The 24,595-nt window shown below is 32.7% G+C and overlaps 1 protein-coding gene across 1 annotated transcript in view; it reads left to right on the forward strand.

The window, feature by feature from the left end:
* The window catches only part of Mmp16 (matrix metallopeptidase 16), a 241,952-nt gene that overhangs the window by 101,909 nt on the left and 115,448 nt on the right, over positions 1 to 24,595 (forward strand). The window contains exons 2-3 of the mRNA XM_026383922.2: positions 9,228 to 9,376; positions 18,635 to 18,757. Coding sequence (XP_026239707.1) covers positions 9,228 to 9,376; positions 18,635 to 18,757 — 272 coding nt within the window. The remainder of the gene's footprint in view (positions 1 to 9,227; positions 9,377 to 18,634; positions 18,758 to 24,595) is intronic.

The following is a 24,595-nucleotide window of genomic DNA, read 5'->3' on the forward strand; positions in this document are numbered from 1 at the left end:
GAAAAAGAGTTCAGTTTATTTCCAGAACAAGGAAAAGACAATGTTCTTGAAATATTAAGTTTCATTGAAGATAAGATCAATAGGAAACTGTCAAAGGATTATAATCAACTGGTAGAGCTGGATCTAAGTTTTAAGAAGGACAACTCATTCCTCTTCACATCATTAGAATAGCTATTTAAAGCAAAGGGAGGGAGGGGGAAAAGGAGAGGGAAAGACAGACAAGAATTGACAAAAATGTGGGAAATTTTTACCCCTGGTCCATTTCTAGCAAAATGTGAAATGGTGAAGCCTCTGTAGAAAAATAATATGACACCTCAAAAAATTAAACACAATGACCATACCAAGTCCACTCCTAGATATATACCCAGAAGAATTGAAAGCAGAGATTAGAACAAATATTTGTGAGTCCACATCTACAGTGGCATTATTCACAAAAACAAAAATGGAAACACAGTGTTTATTGCCTCAGTCTCAAGCTGCTACAACAAAGTACCATGGAGTAGGCTACTTACGAACAACAGATTGCAACAGATTGATTCCGCACAGTTCCAGAGTAGGGAATCTGAGGACAGATGCCACAATGGTTAGGTTTTGGTGAAGGTTACACACTGCCAACTTCTCAAAGTGTACTCAACATGACACAAAGAAGGTTAGAGTGCTCTACCCTCATGACCTGATTAACCTCCTAAAGACCCCCCCCTTCCTAAAACTAGCACATTAGGGATTAAGATTTCAAGATTGAATGTTTCGGAAATATAAATGGTCATTGATGGATCAGTAGATAAGAAAAATGTGAGGAAAAAAAAATATATATATATGTATATATATATATAAAATTTCTCCCCCACTGGAAAATTCTTCAGTATTAAAAATGTCACATTTTACAATGTAAACAAACCTTTAAAAATCCTAAATGAAATAAGTGAAACATTTTACTTGTACAAGGTACCTAGAGTAGTCAAATGTATGCAGAAACAAAGTAGAAAAGTAGTCATTCAAGGTCAGCAGCAGGGGTTATGGGGAGTTACTATTTAATGGCTATGGAAACTCTGCTTGGAATGATGAAAAGTTCTGGAGATGAATGATAGTGCCAACTGCACCCCTGTGCACCAGCACACTGTGCAGTCAAAAAGCTGTTGAACTGGGAAAGTTTAAGTTACATGTATTTTTACCACAAATAAAGAAAAAGGCAACTCACTGAACCTGGGTTAAAAAAAAAAAGGTAGCAGTACAAAAGCAGAGAATTCTGCAGCTTCTGGTTGGAAACCATAGCACCCTGGAAAAAGAGGTGCCAGCAGAAGAAGCTCCCATTTCAGATAAAACTGGAATCAAAAGACACAAGAAGGAAAGATGAGGGATGACTCCTATTAATTGACATTACTGAATTGATATCAGAAATAACCAATGTATAAAGAGAAGAAGTTTATTTTAGCTCCTAGTTTTGGAGGTTTCAGTTCATGTTAGCCTGTGGCTTTCAATTCAGTGGGGAGACAACACTTCATGGCAGTAGCTCATGGCAGAGCAAAGTCTGATTGCATTGACCAGGTTATGAAAGAGAGAAAGACCACGGGGTCCTAACATCCCTTTCCAGTGGTCACCCTCAATTACCAGAGGTCCCCACAAAAGCCTCGCCTTTTAAAGGTTCCACCACCTCCCAAATGACACAGGCAAGAGACTAAGCCTTCAGCACATGAAACTTTTTGAGTGATCAACAATGGTACTTATGGGATAATCAAGGAGAATTTCTATGCAATTGGACAGCAACATCAAGACTACAAAACAGAAGTACTGTGAAAAAATAAAGTGAGGAGAAATGATGAATGGCAGACAAGGTTTAAACTGTAAAACTGAAATGACCTTAAGTGAAATATTCTAGTATTGAAATAGGAATATTAATTGGGCCGAGCAAATTGGGCTGAGCAAATCTTCCAGTGGAAGTGGGAGTTGGTGTTACACCCTGAATGTATGCAACCCCAGCTCCTTGCAGTTTTGTGATGTCTAGTAGGACATTGTTTACCTAAAAACTGAACACGCTTGGTTATTACCGATGTGTTTTCAGACTGTTTGCCCTTATTTAAAAATGTGAACAGGGTCTTCTAGGTCTTCCTAGCATTTAGATTGTCTGGCTGCTGGGTCTCTTTTTTTTTGCCAAAGGGTAGTCTAGAATGACAAGCAAGCTTGTGTCTGGTCTGATCTGTTTAAATTCTTATTTCTTCTCTACCTGCTGGGGTACCTTTAGGCAAGTTACTTAATTTTTCTGGAGTTTTATTCTGTCATTTATAAGACAGAGATTATGGTACTTATTTTTAAGAATTTAGTGTAAGAATTAAAGATAAAGTATGTAAATTGCCTGGTACATAGTGGGCACTAAGGCATGGGGTTGGTTGCTGTTCTTATCAACACCTCTTGGGGGCGGAACCAACATTCAGTTTGACCAAAGAATAAACTGTAACAGTTAACTGATTTCAGATTCAAAATCATAAATGGCTCAGAAGTCATCCTAGGAAATTTAACAGGCTTGGGAATTGTCATAATAAGAAGAGAATCTAATAAGTAGCTATTGATAAACTGTAGTATCCTTTCTGGAGAGTCAGTATAATCCATTGGAAAGAATTTAGGGAAGTAGCTTAACTTTTTAAAGTTCAGTCACTTCATACTCTCTGATCTGCAATCTTCACACTTTGGACTGTACCTAGCCATCGGTTTTTGGTTTTTTTTTAACATGCACCATCTTTTAAATTTATTTATGAACAGATATACTAAACATTATGTCTTATAACACTTTTTAAATAGACATATTAAGTTGACCTAAGGATGACATAAATTTTCGAAATAACTCTTGTGTTACTTATGAATTACATTTATAATTTTTGCCCTAATTTATTAGAATATCATTGAGAATTCTGTGATCGACTATACTTCCTTCTTTTTTACAATGTTTAACATTTCAAAACACAGTAATTTCAAGATCAATTTATTGCTAATTGTCATCTTAAAAATCACTGTAGTCAAAAGGATACCTATCAATGATAAATAAATGCAACTAGAAAAGTTGTATTATTGCTTGGTTATGAATCATAAGTTTCATATTTTGATCCTACTCATCAATTACGAAATGATTTTTGGTAAAATTCAGCTGGCAAATTATCATCTTCCTTGCTATCTGTCAGTTTTTAAAAAAACTAATCAAAAGGTGTTGAATTTTCAATTTTTTAAAATGGTTTTAAAATCCACCAAAACTGTCCTTTTGGAAGATTATTTTAAAATTATCTTGCCAAAATTTTAAAGTAAAACATCATGAGACAATTTTAAATAGGTCATGATATTATAACTTTGTGATCAAAATTTTATGTATGATAGGAACATTTCAAAACATGCATCCTTAAAATACCCCTCATGTATATCTTTCCCTTAAAAGCAGCCTTTTTCTCTCGAATTTCTAGCATGCTACTGTTATCTTGATGGGAAAGATTAAGTTTTTATTTCCCATATCCCAGAATAGCTATTAAGTAGCATACTATTTATAGCTTCTTGTCTTCACAGAAGAGAACAATGCTTTTGCCTTTTTGTAATACAAAATACAATAAATTAATTTAAGTTTGACATCTTCTTTAAGTACTTTGCCATGAGCTAGCAAGCAAACATCTATGTAATATGTTTTCTTGTTCACTCTCCATCCTGTTTTATAGTATTATTGAGATACCTATTTTTAAGATAATATCAACCATAAACCCATTTAACCTGACACAGAAGAATTGTCATGAGTTATAATATGATGGGATCAAACTGAATATGGTAATGACAATATCAACCTCTCTACATTGTGGAATTCCATCTCCTCCCTTAGGAGACCTAGTAGAACATAGGCAAAAAGTGCATGTATGAAGTTTGGTCACAGTGAGGACATTAAGGTCAATATGGATAGTAAATAAAAGTAAAGTTTATTTTATTTTAGATTTTATAATAGATTACCACATTTCAGTGGGCCACTTGCATAAGCACTTTGTGTATTCTAAATGAGATTAATTTAATTATTTTTGGTGTTGATAAGGATGAATCTGCTCCAGAACATAAAGGCAAGTCAAGTCCATAATCCATCTACTACATAACTCAGGTTCATGTGTATGCCTTTTAGAAAATTTACATGGTTATGGGTGAGATGGTGTAGGCCTGTAATCCAAATGACTCAGGAGGCTGAGGCAAGAGGATCCAAAATTTGAACCCAATCTGGGCAACTTTGCAAGATCCTGTCTCAAAATAAAAACTAAAAACTGGGCAGAGGGATATAGCTCAGTGGTTGAGCTATATCCTGGTTTCAGTCCCCAGATTTGAAGGAGACTTTAGTATTTTGTGTTTATGAGGTGATCATAATATAATGTAAAATCATGACAATGATTATTATGAGTAATTTTTGGTAATTATTTATTTCTATGTAAACATCATGAAGATTGTGGTATCATATGCATAGTCTGCAGTTATTTGCTATTTGTTGTGATATGTTCTTTTTCTTTTTTGATCATATTTTGTATACATGAGCATGTAAACATACTTAGAAAATCTAAACACACAAAAGAGAAACCAGTAAAGACAGAGAAGGAGGCATTCTTATACTCCTCTGTATCTTTCCAGAATAAAGACCAACACATGATGGAATCCCAATGAAAAGTGGTACTGGTTTTGATCACTGGATTCACTGGATGTCATCCATTACTGTGTAATGGATTTTGCCCCCACATTTGCTAAATACAAAGTAAAAAAAAAATTACTTTTATGCAGAGTGGAGAAACTCTTCCTTCCCTTTACAATCTAAGTGTTTCATTTCTTTCATAAATGAAAGTTTTTCAAGTTGAGAGGGGAAAATGAAGAAAAAAGTATGGTCATAATGGTCATAATGACTTATACTTATGAATAAGGCAGCTGGTTTCCTGTCTCCTTGACCAAATAACAGTTGCCTCTTGATTGATGAGATGGTTGATGGAATAGCTTTTGATCCTTCTACTGTTTTATTTCCAGTTTAAGAAGCCATTTAATAGACAGTAAAATTTCCAAATGAATTGAATTCTATATATGCAATTTTATACACTGATTCATTCATGGTGGGGATGGGATGGTGATTTAGAGCCCATTTAGATTTTTGAATGAAGAGAAAGGCTAATTTCTGCCTCGTTAATTTATTCTATGAATTTTCAATTTGACCAATTCTAAATGACTCCTTCTACATCAGTTTAATTTTTTGGTTAATAGGTAGTTATAATTCATATTTATAGTCTCTTTTCAGACTAGAAAATGTAGACCCTAAATCCTGCTGTTATTTATAACCAGTGAATATATCTTATTTCAGGGAAAAAAATCCTGAAGCTTTTGCTGACTTTGCTGATGAGTAGTAATCCATTTTTAGTATTAGTCTTAGTTTATAATAGAATTTAACAAATTTGTGTAAAAGGAAATTAACCTTTTATAACATCAAGAACTTAGCTATTAAAAACGTATTCTTTCAGTTGTATTTCAAGAAAATCAGTTAATTATATCAAAATATTAATCATTATAGATTTCAATATTTTTATCACTATTAGTTTGAAATGAAGTCAGTAATTCTTAAAAAAATCCAAAATAATAAAAATGTTTATGCGATCATGTAAACAGAAATAATATAGTATTAAGTAAGTACTATAAACATTATCACCACTGACCTTTCTTTCAATAGAGAGCATCATACTTGAAATGATAGGAACTGGGTACAAGGAACTTGCCACAGCACATCTTAGCTGGAAATGAATTTCACCATCCCAACCTGAAATAATGGGCTGAGCCTCAAATGGGCATTGTGGACTTACATATTTAACATATTTACATATTTAACTTAGGTTAAATAAAATTTCCAAACCATCTCTCCTTATATTTCCCTCCAGTGATTTCTATAATTGCTAAAATGCATCCTTTCCAACCCTAATAAATTTAGTAATTAAATCACATATGCTTATTTATTTTATTTTGAAGGATGTCGGAGCACTTTGCAATTATTCAGAGTCGTCATTATAAAATGTGTTCTCTCTATATTTATCATGTCAGAGGAAAATTTTTAAATTGTTCTCACATATGTGATTTATCTAAGTAAATGAATACGGTAGCTTTATATGAAGGCATTGGCAAACTGATTATCTTCAAACACTAAAGAAATTTTTTCAATAAAATTTAACAAAGTACTTTCATGTACCCTTAATTATATGAACTACTAACATCTGCTTTTTTATAACTATTTTTCAGGATGCTATTTAATATATGTTTGTGAATGACTGAGACAATTCATGTGGGTTTTTGCAGTATGGTACATGAAATATTATTGACAAAGATGTTTCTTTAGTGGACTTTGCTGAAATTTTGTGTGTCTGCTACTCCCTAACACTTCAGTTCAGTAATGGCAATATCTACTGGTGTGGCGTTTAATATTTAACTCTTTACCTTTTATTGCTTGATATATCTTTTTGCTCTGCTGAGAACAGCAGTATTCTGTTTGTTCCTTCAATTGAATAACCACTAAGAGCAGGAAATTGGTTTTGTCCACAAGGTAGCAAGATATTTGAAGGACTGAGTGACACAGGCAGTAATTCAGGGTAAGATTTTGTAGCTCCTTTTGAGGTACCAAGGTTATTTGTACTGGTGGCAATGGGATGGAGTAAGTCGCAGGTAGTATCGTAAGTCAAGGTTTCCCTTAAAGAAATTTATTTTTCCCTTAATAATTTTTCTGTGCTCTTAAATGCACTTGTCATCAGTGAGCCCAATAAAACAAAGCAAAAAAAAAGAAGAGGACAGATTTAGCATTTCTAATCATCTATGAGTGGCAGTACTTAAATAATGTTGAAAACCATGATATATTTCAAATAAGAATGGATGTCTATAGTAAAATATATTATATATTATATATATATATGCATATGTGTACATATAATACATACTCATGTGTATATCTTTAAATTTCTCTGAATAGAAAATGATAGAAAGATTACATGTCAAATTATTATCCCTAGACAGTAGAAAATTAGAAGAGGTAAGGTAAACAAATACTACATTGTAAATATTTTTTCAAATAAGATTATATTTGTACTTTAGTAGAAATTTTCTACTAAAGGAGAAATTTTTAGTAGAAATTTTCCTTTTGTCATCATGACAAAATTGTGATGACAAAATTATGACATTGGTTGTTAGCCAGTAAACAAACTTTTAACCATAAAAACTGTAGATCTTATAGCTTTCCTTTTATTTTACAATTAAAAAGAACTGCCAACTTCTCATTCATTTTGAAAAACAGTCTCTCATGATAAACAACATAATGTGAAATAGAACTTGAAAAAAATCAAAATTCATTTTTTATATTATTTGAAATCATTTGTTTGGAAGGCTAAGGAATAAATCAAATATGTATTTTCTAGAACATGTTATTTTTTCATAATGTACTTAACAATTATGTATTTTTATATTTTCTGTGTATATAAATCAAAGGGTTTATTATTAATGGTTTTCTTTTTACTGTCCTCATAAACATAATTGCCAGTAGCTTAGCACCCAGCAGTAACCTAGCAACAAGTCAGCTCTCCTACAAGTAAGAAATGAATGCAAACTGTTATGGAAAAATTATTGTTTAAGAATATTGACACATGCACATTATTAAAATCTTTCAATTTTGAGAAATTACATTACTATAGGTATTAAATTTCATAAATAATATTACTGCCTGCCTCCTTCATTCAGAAAGACTGTATCAGTATTAACTAGGTAACAACTTACTGTTTTCCCTGGCAGCCTGTTCATTCCAGAGGAGAAATGACTACCTTAGCCTGCTTTTCCTGTGTGGGAGATGAGTTTACTAGATTGTGTTTCACTGGTAAACTTTCTTGATATCACTTAAATACTTTTAGGATGTATTTATTTTCAAGGGGTTAATTCTTGATACTGCATTTTTAGATATTTTGTGTTATACATTTTGAAATTTTGATATATTTAATATTGGCTCTTACAATGAAATTTAGTTTCTTTGTTATTTATTTTCACTGGGAAAATAACTCTTCCTGTGTTGTGGTTATAACTTTACAAAGGAAGAATATCAGTTTTCAGAGAAAAGCTGAAATTTCATTAGGATCATTTTTATGTGACAAATAGACCTTGGAAGGGAGAGAAACATACAGATGAATATCTTACACTAAGTAGTATTGTAACTACTTGGTTCTTATCAATTTGACAGGTAGTTTGTGGCACTTCAGTAAATCGTAGGGCCTGCAGAAAGACTGAGGGAAAAAACAGTAGGTTGGGGTGTGAGTTGAGCATTTAAAAGGAATGCATAGAGTTATTAAACTAAAGATTATCTGCTCCTGGGTAGATGTTTATTTCTTTTAGAAAATGTCCTGAGTTTTCTATTACTTTTAAAATCTAATTTTTAGTAACTTTGAATTCCTACCCCTGTCATTAGTAGGATATGAATTCTACTCTGATTTCTTTATCTCACCGTCCTCCCAGATCTTCTCACTAGGGAAGGGGGAGATGCAAATCAAGAGACCCTTAGAGAGGTCTATACATATACAATGAGATAACTGGATTTGAGAAATATGTGCAAAGTTTGGCTGCTTATGTGATTTTGACTGAAGTGAATCACAAGGAAGGAAGGAAGGAGAGAAAGAAATAGTGTTTCCTTGAAAAAGTTTTCTACCCTTGGAGGTACCTAGCTATAATTGTATAGACCTAGCTACAATAAACTTACATGCAAAGTTTTTTGATGGAATAACATGGTTTATCGGTAAAGATGCTACTTATCACAACTGTGGCCACTGGTCAATAGTTCAGGCAAACAGTTTTTTAGATGTTGTATATACACATTAGCTGCCCCTTCCAGCAAATATATGTATATTATTGAAAAAGTACATTCTTGATTTTGGCATGTTAAGGCCCTGGAATGCAGGGATGATCTTATTTTTCTCCTGTTGTTTACTGTACTACTTTATATGCTCTAAGGTTTCAAGAAATGGTTAATTTGTTTTCATTTGGAATTTGTAGGTATGTTAGAAAGAGCCACAACTACTAAATCTATATTAAAATTATTTATGTAGAAATCAAACAAATAAAGTATCTTCTTATAGATGAAATAAAGTTTATCAGTCTATTACAGACATAAATCAAAACCAGAATATTATTGTCAAATTGTAAAGTTGATCTAAAAGGAACTGTACTTGTTATTGCAGGTTTGGTTACAAAAGTACGGCTACCTCCCACCAACTGACCCCAGAATGTCGGTGCTGCGCTCTGCAGAGACCATGCAGTCCGCCCTAGCTGCCATGCAGCAGTTCTATGGCATTAACATGACAGGAAAAGTGGACAGAAACACAATCGAGTAAGTAATGACATCCATACTCCTTTCCTTTTTTGTCTTTGAGCCAAACTAAGTAGTCTCAAAAAACTTTACATAAACTCTAGTACGAATGAAATTATTTGTCTTATTAACTTTTCTTTAAAATTTGTCCGATTTTAACTCCAGTCCTCATACACCATTTAGGTCCAAAGTTAGCTTTACTCACCTGATCTTATCAACACATTTTCAATCCAGGAAAGAAAATAAAGTCAAGGTGGGTTTATGGTTGAAGCCACTTCAAGGAGGGACAATGAATAATAGAACAGTTTTCTATGTCTAGTAAGAGTATTTTCTGCAAATCTGTAGAGAGGCTACTCTCTGTTAAATGGAGTCCTGTTAATAGTTTCATATAAGCCATATAGAAATATTTACACATGAAAATTGGGAAGTGATTCAGATAAGGCCTCCTATTATGGGTGGGAAGGGAAGTTTTCAGTGGGCTAGTTGTTGATTGTTTACTAAATCCTCACTGATGACAGTTTCCCAAGTGAGATAAATCAAATAAGGATTTTCAATGGAAAGTCTCTAAATTTGTTAACAAGTGGCTGCTTTTTACCCTTTAATAATATTTTTTTATCTTATTGATTTATTCATTAATCATTCTATTTATGCAAACAGTAACTCTTTCCTGGGCACTTTTTTTTTTTCTATGAAAGGGGCTTTATCAGGTTCAGAAGACATGAGGTCTTTGTCAAAGGAACTCTGTTCTATACATAGCTACATAGTCACAAACTGTGTACTCTTCTCCACAGGCACAGGGTAAGTTCTGTAATATTATAAAGCAGCATTTTTGTTTCTGGACAGCAAAAGAGGAAGTAATTAATTTTTTTCAGTGGAGAAAAAATCATTTGTGTTTTTAGAGCCCTTGATACTCACAAAGTGATTCTATTTCTGTTATTTAGGTTGATGATCATACATCAACCTCCACAATGGGGAAGATATTTTTCTTCCTACTTTCTCAAATGAAGGAACTGAATGTCAAAGGCTGAGTCAAGTCCAGAATAGCAGCAGAACCCAGGTCTTTTGTCGTTTAGTCTGAGGAACTTGCCCCGCTGTGTCCTTCAAGAAATAGCACATTTATTTTTCTTTTTAAACCTTAAACACTTGAGCTCTCTGGACTCAGATGTAATTCTGACACCTCAAACTAATTTAACATACAATTCTGAGATTAGATTTTACTTTCTAATGCTTATAGCCTGTTGTTAAACAAAGCATTTCTATGTCAACAAGGTAGGAAAGCACACAATAGAGGCTTTAAACTTCAAGGTATTCTGAAAAAAAAAAAAAACTATTACCTCCTCCAACACTTTTAAGAAATGCGCAACTATTACCTTTGATCTATACCATGGCAAAAGAAATCAAGAATAAACAGAACACTTTCTGCAATAATTAGAAACTTGTTATCAGTAATGGGAGTAAAATTTTGATCCTTGAGACTTGCTGACCCTAATCTTTATAATGCTTTCTTAATGATATCATATCCAACTTTCATTTTGAGCAATAAGGACCCCTCATCCTAATAGGCAAAAACCTTCAGATAGTCTTGTGTTTAGTCACTATATAGAGGAGATTTCCACTTAATTTTCACTCTTCACAACATTTTACAAAACATTCCATACACATTTCTGTTTCCCTAGTGGAGAATTGTTAGCTCCTGGTTCACTTTTTTAGAAAATATGACACACTTGACTAATACCAGAATTATAAGGAAGTTTTTGGTACCTTTATAGACATTGAAATTGAGAAACCCCACCAAACAAAGCTGGCCTTTGTTTTCAGTCTTGGTCATTGGAAGGATTCATGATGGGTAGGTTTGATTTCCTAGAGCAACTAGAGAAAGGTCTTTGTCAGGAGATAACAAAAGAGCAATGTGTGGAGGACTTATTTGGGCCCTTCACGTGGAAAGGGATCTGAACAGTTTGTTGTTGTCTGGTAGGAGAAGATAGAAAAGATGGAGGTGAAGAGAAGGATATGGGTCTTTTCTGGGTAGAGTGTGGCTCTGAGTCCACAAGAGGAGAGATGATAGTTTTGGTGCACAGGAGTTAAAGTAGAATTTCTGTGACAGAATTTTAGAAAAAAATCAACACAATAGAGAACCCTTGATAAAAACCAAAGGAGTTTAGTTGCTTGTCTGTCTGTTTGTGTTGGATTTTGTGTATGATTATTTTAACAAAACTTGTTAAAATTATTTTAACAAATTTCAACACTGGAGTTGTGTGTGTGTGTGTGTGTGTGTGTGTGTGTGTGTATTTACTTAAATTGCTAAAGCATTTTTCTCTTTAGAAAGTGTTAGGCCTGACAGTTATTTCCAGGTGAACCCACAAATTCTTTGTTAACTCCCTCTCATTTTCCCCTATTTCCCAGTCATGCCTCCTCTAATTCTGTGTCTGCTTTGACTTTACCCTTATTGTCACCCCAACTATAACCCTGTGCCTTCATTTGCTTCCTTCCTGTTTTTTTTCCACTGAAGTACTTCTACTCCTGATGTTATTGCTCAAGTTACTCAGATCAAGTAATGTGCTATTTTTGGAAGTATAATCAACATAATCGTGCTATTAAAAGCAATTGTCTGTTCTTTTGTAATCTCAAGTGAATATATGGTAACAATATATACTGAAATTGAATGCTATTATTTTACATAATCAAATTATAAGGTGTGAATGTTCCATCTGAGCCTTATTACATAAGACACATTACAGGTTTAGACCCAAAATTATTTCTCACTATAAAAATAATTTCCTTTCAGAGTCTAAAAACTCTTATCTAATTTTAGATTCTTTTTCAAGATCACTTGTTTAAAAATTAAATAATGATATGCTGCTTTGGCAGACAGACATGTGGTATACTTACTCTATAATTCTTGGGTAATTAAAAGTAATGATTACAATTGTGGTAAGCCTTATATCATTTTGATGAGATGAACTCTTTTCATGCAACACATTTAATGTTTCAAGCAACATTTGAGATATTATCTCAAATGGCGTATTATATTTCTTTTGTGTCAGTTAGAACATGTTTTGGAAAGATGCTAATAATTACCTATTCTCCACCAAAAATGAATTCATTATATGTTGCAATGTTTCTTTTAATTTATGAGTTCATTGACTGAGCTTTGTCAGCAAATTCACTTAAATTCCTTAGTCAATGGAGAAAGCCATACTATGCATTAATATATGTATATATTTTTGTCAAAGAGATAAAAAATAACAATACAATAAGGAAAAATGAGTTTGATATGTTTTTATAATGCTAATAGTAATTTTTAAATTTGTTTTCTTTTTCACATGTGTGGTGGTATGTACTGAATCATGCTTGATGAAAGATTTCTTAAAGTGATAAATCTTTTTGAGATTCTTTCACAGATACATGCATATGTTTCTGTGTTTTGATATATCATATAATATGAATAAGTCTTCAGTTTATTCAAACCCTGGCCAGAAATTATACTTAATTGAAACTAAATTAACACTGAATAAGTAGCTTTTTTCAGAAAATTATTATAAACCTATAAAGATTTTTTTAACTTCTAATTTGATAATTGAGATATTTATATAACAAGATATAATATGAACCACTATATTTTTATGTAATTTATCAACATGATTTCAATTCTTTTGTCTAAAGAACTAACAAGTTAATACTCTATCTTTTCTTTCAATTTAGACATAAATGAAGGGTTCTTTAGTAATAAAACCTTTTTTGTTTCTGAATTTATTAATGGTACTCAAACACTGAAACATTATAAGATAGATCCATCCTCATTTTGGTAGCTACAGAAGCATGGCTGGCAGCTAAATAGAGAGAGCTTAGATTCCATTCTGAAGGGTAAATGGTGAAGGCAGAATAAGAGCAGACATTGAAAGAACTTTTGTTCTCAGAGAGGCTCAGGACAGCTTAATCCACTTCTTTTCTGTTCTCAGGTGCTCAAGGACTTTACCTTTGCACTTTCAGCCTTGTGAATCACATGTATGTCCATGCAGGCAGTTAATGAGTTGATAGAAAATAGCTCTGGACCAGAATGAGCTGCCAGTCATCAACATTTTGAGCTTCAAGAGAATTTGCTTTTATAAGCCTCATGACTTCTAGACCTAACTCTGTGAATATGAACAAAATTTAAGAATATATAAAGTAATAAACAAAATTTAAGAATATATAAAGAAACATCTAAGGAAGAATTAGAAGCAGAAGATATTATTCTTACCTTTCATTAAAATTTGGGAAATCTGAAATAAAAACATGTCTAACCTATTATTTTTCTTAGAATAGTAATTGATAAAGAACAAAATATAATTTGGCAAGTCATTTTTTTTCTCTTGGTAAAGGTAAGGATATGTACACTGACCTGCTGCGTAGTACAATTCCAGTTGCAATGGTGGTCCCTGCAGGACCACCAGGGACACGGACTGAAACTCCCAGTCTCCTCCTGTAGCCATGTGGTAGATGGCCTTCTGTATATTCATGGAACTCCAACTCATTAAAAAAGAAAAAGTTTTATTGAATTTAACAGACACTCCATATGCAATATATCTGTACATATACTGCAAATGTACAAATGTGTTTATTAGCACTTATGGCTACTTTACTTATGTAAAACAGGAAAGTATAGATGTCCCCATCTCTATAATCAAAGTACCAGAAAGATCCCTGTTTTGCATAACAGAAAATGCTGTGTATTAACTTACAGGTTAAAGTGAGCCAAAACACGTTGATTTTTGTATACAGCTACTCTTGCTGTTCTTTGTATTGCTATTAGTATGTCTACTTTCTGATATTTGTAAGTTCACAATAATTATTATAAAGTAATTATAGCAGTTATTACTGTTAGACACTATTCTCAGTGTTTTACATGATTTAACTACTTTGATTTAACTACATTACAGTAACTCAGTAAAGGTGGTAATATTATCATCTCCCCTACATAGATGAGGAAACTGAGTCATAGAATGAAACCATGATCTGACTGACATCACAGGCTTAGTGAGTCTGCAGAAGCAGAATGACACCCAGAGTGTAATCAGAATCACTGTTCTCAACTTTTACACTCCTCTCAAAACACTGATTTTTTTTTTTTGCCTTTGAGTTAATTTAAATGATTTTAAATGACATTCATGATCTGTTCCAATAGATAAAAGTGCATGGGTTTTGAAACCATAGTCAATATTGTAAATCAGCATGATATTTATGAAAATTGGGGTTGTTCCATTATTTACACCTTGATATTACAAAATTCCTTTCTCATTGCTCACACTCTCCTCCCAGTGTCTCTTCCCCATGTCTTTGCTTTGGAAGACTAAATTAAAATTCCTCTAGTGAGTCAGTAAAGAAGCACACATTTATGAGCTATATATTGCCACACAGAAAAATTAAGTGTGTTTGATCAAAGACACTTTTCACAAATAAGCACTGTCTAAAAATAACATAGAAAATGTGATAGTCAGATTTTTATAGTTATTAGCTGGTAATGAATGAATAAATAAATATGTACACACATGTGTGTGTGTGTGTGTGTGTGTGTATAGATACACACACATATGTGTATATATGTCACATATTAAGTCCTGCTTCTTTTATGTATGCAAATATATGGGATTTAACAAGTGGATATATGCTACAAATATTGGGTATAGATGCTGGTGAATTTAACAGAATATTCTCAACTTGACCAACTTTCATTAAAAGTTCTTTGCACTGTTACAAGCTGGTGTTGTGGCTCAGTGGCAGAGCACTTGTCTAGCACATGCGAGGCCCTGGGTTCAAATGTACTGGGTCCAACTACAACTAAATAAGCAAAATATTTTTTTAAAATAGTTTAAAAATAAATAAACAAATAACAAAATAAAAATATTGTGTCCATGTATATCTAAAAACATTTTTTAAAAAAAGTTCTTTGCATTGTTACTTGATGTTGGATTATGCCTACTGTTGTATTTATTTTTTCATAATATTTTGTTTATTTTTAGCACTTAAAGCTAAATCTTGAAGTAGATGACTTATGTAAAAGTGTTCATGTTATGTCCATGTAGTAAGAATTTTTTGAAGATACAGAGCTGGAAAGAGTTATAATGTTTTCAAGAAACATGCAGGATATTGGAGAGATCAATATCTTCAAAAAAACATGTAGACTTAGTTTATTTACTTCCTGTTGCTTATGGGAGATTTCACTGAGCACTGTCCTCATGCTGGGTTCCTTCCCTCCATTCACAGGTCAGTTGAAGATAGAGTCAGATAAATTCGAATCAGAATACATAGTGCAGTATCTGTGGCATTGGGATAGTGAACTGTCCCTGTGTGAGATGAATATGAAGAGTGGCTTGGATTCTTAGGGTTAGTAAGGAGAAAAAAGTTATTCCAAATAGAGGTCACAGAAAACAAAGGCAAGAAGATAGATGTCACTAGCAGTGAGAAGGAAGGCAGTGATGAGAGTGAGAGATTCAAGAGATACTTGAAGGCAGAATAGACAACATTATGATTGAATGTGTGTGAGGAGAGCATAGTGGAGGATGTACCTCAATATCTGGCATGGGCATTAGAGATGTTCAGATGACATTGATTGGTTCAGATGACATTGGTTCAAGTTTGGGGAGAAAGATTATGATTTTTCTTTTTAATTACGTGTAATATTTCCTGTTCACAATCAGGAAATCTACCTGGAGATGTGAGAGCACTTATTCCAGCTCACGGTTAGAATCCATTGGGGGAGTTGCTTCTAGAACCCCTGCAGATACCAAAATCTGCAGATACTCAAGTCCTCTGCACATAACCTACACATATCTTCTTGTATACTTTAAATAATCCATAGATTACTTATAATACCTAATACAGTGTGTGTACAATGTGAGTAGTTGTTATATTATTTTTTATGAAATAATAAACAAATGGAATAATGGCAAAAAAATAGAAAGTTTTTTCAAATACTTTCAATAATGAAGTTATTGAATTTGCAGTTATAGAACCCACAGATATATTGGGCTGACTATTTTAATTTCTTGTCATGCATCTTCTCTATAAATTAGGATCTTAGCAAGGAAAGGAGTCCTGCCTTGTTCATCTTTTTACCCATTCTTTCATCTTCCACATATCTTAGTAAGTTGTAAAAACTCAAAAATATGAAGCAGGATGAAATAAGTAAATGGATGAAGAAATAGAACACAGGAACATAAAAGTTTTATGGGAACAATCCTAAGAAATACATTAGGAATTCAGCAGAGATATATTTTAGCATAGGAATTCAGTATTTAGTCCTAAAAATTCTGTCCTCTGGAAGATGTTCATACTTCACTGAGAAAACTAAAGTCTCTATCATATGCATAAATTTAAATGAAAGTTTAAATTATTAAATTTTAAATCATTGTCTTCATGTTTAATATTATGTATATTAAAGTAATTTTTAAAAATATACCCTATTTGAAAGTGTACTTTATCTTGATAAAGTTAATTTTATTTTGTCAATTTTATTCAAAATTATTTCTCTTCCCAGGCACTTATTTAAATATTATCCTTAGCTGTCACCATATCCCACATTAAGTAAATGTATTCATCTTTTATAATTATATCTCATTTATTTCCTAGTACTTTCAGTTAGATAAATAAGTATAAGTACCTATCTTAAGAAAATTATATACTTTTGGAGAATATAATTGGTGAAATAGTCATATATAAGAGTAACTTAAATCATTATAGATACATCATTAATGCTTAATATTTGTTAATTAAATCTGTATTTAGATCTTAAAAATGCATTAAAAATGACCATTTTTAATTTAAAAATCACAGTGTCCCTATTCATCTATGCATTGAATATTCACTGAATATCTCATATATGCTAGGCATTGCACAAGATACTGGGAATGTGTAGATCCTCTGCCTTAAATGTTTTCCAGCCAAGTGAAATATCTCTCCAACTCAGTGGGTTTGGGAATGTCCTAGACAGTTAGTAAAAATAAAAGGTATCCATTCTCACCTCCGGAGAGTTCAATACCATAGAACAGGATGGCCTCCCAAGAGTTACCATTTGTAAGACATCTCATTTGATTGGGAGAGACTGATTTTGCAAAGTAACTATAATCCTTTTAAACTTGGATGGCATTTCTTAAATCCTATGACTACAATTTCTATGTTACTGGAGTCAGAATAAAAACACAGGAAAAAAAGTATCAAGTTTCTTAAGAAGTACAAGTCATTATTGCATTGGTACATGAAGTTATTCTTATGTTTGTAAAAGTGAGTTAACTGATTTATCCAAGTAGCAAATAAACTGATTAATTTTTACAAAATGAGCACCTTTAGATAGTAATTTCTGTAAAAAGTATAGAAATTGTTAAGCACCTTACAAAATATAGCCAAAACTGATTCATTTCCACTTTGTGAATCATATATTACCATAAATATTCAGCATTGGCTTTGTAGTTATTAAAGGGGTCAATGAACAGGAAAACCATTTTGTAAGCCACTAAAGGAAAACTACTCAAAGCTGTGAAAATCTTTCTCCTTAAACAGGACTTGAGAATAGATAGAAAACATTTCAATAGTCAAATAAGACTATAGAAAAGAAGCTAAATTACAATTTCTTAATAAGTATTCAAAGTAACAAATTGAAAGCAGCATTTAATGTTCAAATATAAATGTTCAACTTTGTTCTTGTGATGTTAACCCTCATATTTGGAAAAATATTTTTATGAATTGAATTTGTTATTAAAGATTCAGAGTAAATGGCTGCCATTGGGAAATTAGAACAACGATCAAAAGTGAAAAAGAAAAATTGGAGAAATGCAAATGTTATTTGAACAAAAAAAATTCATTGCTATTTAAGTTAGAATAGATGAACATATACCTATTATTTCCTGGAATTTTAAAATCATGTAATAGATTTAAAAATTATTGATATTAAAATTGGGGGATACCTTAGTATTATATTAAGAGTGACATAATGGACTAATGATTGGTGGCCAATATTACACAACTTTTAATAGCAGGTTCTACTTCATTCTACAGTTAGCTCAAAGTGAATTAGAGAGAGGAAAATTATCTAAAAGATATGAATAGTAAATTAGTGATTTTTGATCTTTCCCAAAAAATATGTGTTACATTGATTCCAATTGCAAGGATACTTTAGTTTAAACCCTTTAGTTTATGGTTTGCATTTTCATTACCACCATCTCACATTAACTTCTTAATCAATTTCCTTTTGAAATTAATAATCATGATTGCTAGTAAGTAACCAAAATACCATGCTTTTTGCAGCTGGATGAAGAAGCCTCGATGTGGTGTACCTGACCAGACAAGAGGTAGCTCCAAATTTAACATTCGTCGAAAGCGATATGCATTAACAGGACAGAAGTGGCAGCACAAACACATCACTTACAGGTATGAGAATTGAAGATGAATTTTCTTTTCACTGTGTTTTTTTTTCTTATATTTTGTTTGATATTTTCTGAACATGAACTACATGTTAATGAATAGTGATATGATGTTATCATTAGGAATTTAAAACTTCAATTGAGAAGAGATTGCCCATTTGGGGAATGGAGTGGACCTTCTTGGAAACATTTGCTCTCTTTAGCATACCATTTGTTAGGCTTTGAATGAATGCCAATATTCTGAGGGACTTTCAGAAATATTACAATATCTGACAAACACATAATCTAAAAAGTAATGAAATATTTAAGTAATTACTATTTAAGCACAATGTCTCTGGATCTATTAATAATCTTTTAGAATAAATTTAACCATTTTGCTTCTTATCCTTTTGGTAAAGGCTCTAGGGGATCTTGCTTTTGCATTGTTTTCAATGATGTAAAGTGCCTTCCAACTGAGAGTGACCGTTGCTGCTAGTGGAGAACTTCATCTTTGTTCACCTGTTCATTGAATAACTGCTTATTGAGTTTCAGTATGAACAAAGAAAAGTGCTAGGCCCTGGGGATATAGCAAAACATGGGAACCCTGTTTGTCTTCAGGAATTTACAGTCATGTGAAATTATAATTTCACATGCATAATTATGTGAATGTGATACCTTTATGAAAAGTATGGACTGGATGCAAAGGAAATGAAAACCAGGGTCATCCAATTCATCTTTGAAAACCAGGGAGGTCTCTTAATACAATGACTTTTAGCCAAGACCTGCACAAAGAGAAAGGATTTGTTAAAGCATTGGGAAGGAAAAATGGAGAGGAAATGTAAAGAAACATCACTATCAAATTACATGGTTAGAGAACTTTACAGTTAAATTCTTTGTGTAAAAAACTCTTCATATGCATGTGCTTAAAACATAAAATTTAAAATTCAGTATACATTTTGTCTGTATAATTGGAATGTGCCATTTGAATTTACTTTGGTTATTTTGGGAACACTTTTCATGTTACTTTATTTTCTATGCTGTCTTCCCAAATAGCATAACCCTGAATTATCATTTTATGTAAATTGTTGAAAGTATTGCAGGTAAGACAAATCAAAGACAAAACGCTTTGGGTCAAGCCCATAAAGTTGATATTACCATTATTTAAGTTTGTTTATAGGATTTTTTTTAATGCACAAACTTTTTCTACCATCTCTGTAATCTGAACTTCCATAAAACATTAAGAAAGTATTATTAAGATTTTTTAATGATTATCCTGTTTTAAAATACTTATCCCTTTTCATGTTCTGAGTTTCAGGAATCTATGATTTGGTCTCTGTCATTAATTTTAGGACAGTCTCAGTAATGAATTACTTCTGTTCTTTTCTTTCCTCTCCTGGTATTTTAATTATATGCCTTATATCTCACAGTTCTTAGATATTCTGGTCTGTTTTTAATCATTTTTTCTTTGCTTTTCTATTAGGGAGTTTCCATTGACATATATCTTTAAGCTCAACTGATTATTTTCTTGGCCATGTTCAGTCTAATAAGCCCAGCCCATGAAACTAATTCTTTATTTGTTGAGAGCACATGTTATTTTATATCTAGCATTTTCTTTTGATTCTTAGAGTATCTGACCCTACTTAAATTACCTATGTGTATTCTTTATGTTGCCTATTTCTGCCATTAGAATCCTTTATCATATTGATCAGTTATTTTCAATACATTATTCGATAATTCTAAAATTTCTGCTATAGCTTAGTCTTATTCTGAGGCATATTTTCTCTCTTGAGATTATGTTTTCATTTGCCTTTTAGCAAGCTTATAGTTTTTTGTTGAAAGTTTTGTATAATGTATTAAACAACAGAAACAGGGTAAATAATCCTTTATGTGATGTTTTATGTCATCTGTGTAGGAGCTAGGCTGTTTTTAATATTTCTGTAGCTGAATTTCCTTTGATATTCTCTTTTTGTCTTTCTATTTTTAATGTCTCTACTAATTTTTTTCTTTTTATATAATTTTTATTTATGTATGATAGCAGAATGTATTATAATTCTTATTACATATATAGAGCACAATTTTTCATATCTCTGGTTGTATACATAGTATATTCACACCAATTCGTGTCTTCATACATGTACTTTGCATAGTAATGATCATCACACTCCACCATCATTAATTACCCCATGCCCCCTTCCTTCCCTTCCAAACCCTCTGCCATATCTAGAGTTCATCTATTCCTCCCATGTTCCCGCTCAATATTCCACTATGAATCAGCCTCCTTATATCAAAGAAAACATTCAGAATTTGATTTTTTTGGATTGGCTAACTTCACTTAGTATTATCTTCTCTAATTCCATTTACCTGCAAATGCCATAATTTTATTCTCTTTTATTGCTGAGTAATATTCCATTGTGTATATATGCCACATTTTTTTATCCATTCAACTATTGAAGGGCATCCAATTGGTTCCATAATTTAGCTATTGTGAACTGTTGCTATAAGCATTGATGTGGCTGTGTCCCTGTAGTATGTTGTTTTTAAGTCCTTTGGGTATAGACCAAGGAGAGGGACAGTTGGGTCAAATGGTGGTTCTATTCCCAATTTTCCAAGAAATCTCCATCCTGCTTTCCATAATGGTTGTATCAATTTTCAGTCCCACCAGCAGTGTATGAGTGTACCTTTTTTCCCATATTTTCGCCAACACTTATTGTTGTTTGTATGCATAATAGCTGCCATTCTGACTGGAGTGAGATGAAATCTTAGAGTGATTTTGATTTGCATTTCTCTAATTGCTAATGATGATGAACATTTTTTCATGTATTTTTTGATTGATTGTACATCATCCTCTGAGAAGTTCCTCTTCAGGTCCTTGGCCCATTTATTGATTGGGTTATTTGTTTTTTTAGTGTCTATATTTTGAGTTCTTTATATTCCCTAGTGATTAGTGCTCTATCTGATGTGTGAAGGGTAAAGATTTGCTCCCAAGATGTAGGCTCTCTATTCACCTCACAAGATTGTCTCTTTTGCTGAGAAGAAATGTTTTAGTTTGATTCTATCCCATTTATTGATTCTTGATTTTAATTCTTGAACCAAAGGAGTCTTATTAAGGAAGATGGGGCCAAATCCCACATGATGAAGATTAGGGCCTACTTTTTCTTCTATTAAGATGCAGGGTCTCTGGTCATATTCCTAAATCCTTATTCCATTTTGAGTTGAGTTTTGAGCATGGTGAGAGATAGGAGTTTAATTTCATTTTGTTGCATATGGATTTCCAGTTTTCCCAGCACCATTTGTTGAAGAGGCTATCTTTTCTCCAATGCATGGTATTGACACCTTTGTCTAATATAAGATAATTGTAGTTTTGTGGGTTAGTCTCTGTGTCCTCTATTCTGTACCATTGGTCTACCAGTCTGTTTTGGTGTCAATACCATGCTCTTTTTGTTACTATTGCTCTGTAATATAGTTTAAGTTCTGGTATAGTGATGCCACCTGCTTCACTCTTCCTGCTATTCTGGGTCTCTTATTTTCCCAGATGAATTTCATGATTGCTTTTTCTATTTCTCTGAGGAATGTCATTGGAATTTTGATTGGAATTGCATTAAATCTGTGTAGTGCTTTTGGTAGTATGGTCATTTTGATAATATGAATTCTGCCCATCCAAGAGCAAGGTAGATCTTTCCGTCTTCTAAGGTCTTCTTTGGTTCTTTCTTTAGGGTTCTGTAATTTTCAGAAGCAATCTGTAATCTTATGATTAAATCTCTTTCTAGTGAGCCTGACTCTCTGGGCTTTGACCTTCAGAAAAGTTCCCTCTTTGCCCCTTCCCTCTTCCTTTTGGTGGGACAGAAAGGATAGAGGTGGCTGCCTGGTTTAATTGCCTTTCATCTAGATCAGATAAGGCTCTGAAAAAAAATTATTTTCTTTGAAGGCAGGCTTCAATATGGAGATTCATCCCAGTACCCTGTAAGTATTTGAAGAGCCTGGACATCCTCCTCCCTTTACTAGAAGGGTCTTCACTGCGAACCTGATGGGGCCTCTAGAGGCAAAGCTCATGAGTGTGTAGAGGAGCCCCTATACTTTGTCCCTGGGTGTTTTGAATTCTCAAGCTCCTCCAGGCTTCTATTCAAGAGTCCTACTGTCCTACCCATTTCCTGGTTTGCAGGGCTATTGCAATTAGAAATTTCCAATTTTATGCATTTACCCCTTTCTCCAGTTTGCTTTGTGGCTTCAAGTATCTGATAAATTGAAGAAGCTATGTTTTGGAGAGTGATGACTTGTGTGCAGTTTACATCTTAATGCAGAACACTGGAAGTGCGTAGCTATCTTTGTAATAAATCAAAATAGACAATATATACATATGCAGTGTGCAGTCTTTAAAAGAGTAGTACTTAACATAGACACGAAAATATAAGAGCAAAGAATAACACTACCATTGTGAGCCTTTTATATAGAAAATTATGAATGTTTATTGAAAGATGTAACAAAAGGCCTAAAAATAAATGTAGAGGAATATTTTACTCTCAATAGAAAAAATAAATATGGTGAACGTTTAGGTTTTCCACAAATGCGTTTTAATCCAAACCAAAACTCCACCAGAATTTTGGGGCATAATGGAACACAGTGAATCAAAAATATCTTGAGGAAGAATGAATGCCAAGGAAAGCATCAAGGTGCTTTCACGTAGTAGATATGAGGACTTATTTCAAATCAATACCAATTAAGAATACTAATTACATGGCATAATCTCAGAGATAGACAAATAGGCCAGTAGCACAAGCAAATGATTAGAAAAACAGACTTACACATATCAGCAAAATTTATTTATGCCAACCACATTCAAAAGAAAGAATTGATAAATACCATAAGCTTAGATAATTCCGTGTATCAATACTCATCGTTTCCATTTCAGAAAGTGGCCTTTTTGGTTGATTTCCAGTCTCTTGAGAGTGCACCCTATTCAGTATCTCTGAATCCTATGATACTGATCATACATCTTCTTTTAAAGAAAGAAAGGAAGGAATGAAGAATGGAGGGAGGGAGGGAGGGAGGGAGGAATAAGAGCTGTTATATTTAGAATTGATTATAATAATTTCACTTTAGCTCGGTTTCTGTACTGACAATAGCCTCAAACAGTTGTGTACATTGAAATAATTAGGTATTTGTCCCTGGAATCTCTAAGGTTCTACATAAGGACAGCAAGTGGATGAACCCTTTTTTAAAGTAAGAAAGACCTGGATTTTAATCCTGAGTCTGAAGCTCACTACTCATTAAACCATAATTGAGTTCCTTATATCTAAGTCTCATTTTCCCTACATGTAAGTGAGAATTGTAACAATACTTACCTCACAGGCTTGGGGAAAAACAAGTAATGTAATGGAAAAAATAATAAATTGTGCACAGTGGTTGAAACATTGTAGATAGTAAATGCCAATTCTCATCAGTGTTCCTTTTAATTTATTGGACAAGTCACAGAAATACTTGAGTATATTTTAACAGGAATATAGAAAGTCAAGAATGAGAGTTAAGAACATTTCATTTTAAAGTTAACATTTAAAACATATTAAGAACTTGCCTGATGTATAAGTACTATGAAAACATTTGCCACTATTTAATTACTACATTTAGAAATATAAATACAAAATCTGACATTCGTGCCCAAAATATAATTATTCATGGAAAGGACAACTGAAGTTTTCCATTACAGGGTGCAGAAAAGATTTGGGGGTAGATCTAGTTTTTATTTTATAACAAACTCATTATAAACCAATGGCATATTGTGACTCTGAAAAAGCTAAAATTGCAAGAGTACATTGATAATATTGATAGACAGCAAATTGTTACTGATGCTAATTTCTCTGTTTGGTTTGTT

Source organism: Urocitellus parryii, chromosome 7 (genome assembly GCF_045843805.1).
Source record: "Urocitellus parryii isolate mUroPar1 chromosome 7, mUroPar1.hap1, whole genome shotgun sequence".
NCBI classification, from domain to species: domain Eukaryota; kingdom Metazoa; phylum Chordata; class Mammalia; order Rodentia; family Sciuridae; genus Urocitellus; species Urocitellus parryii.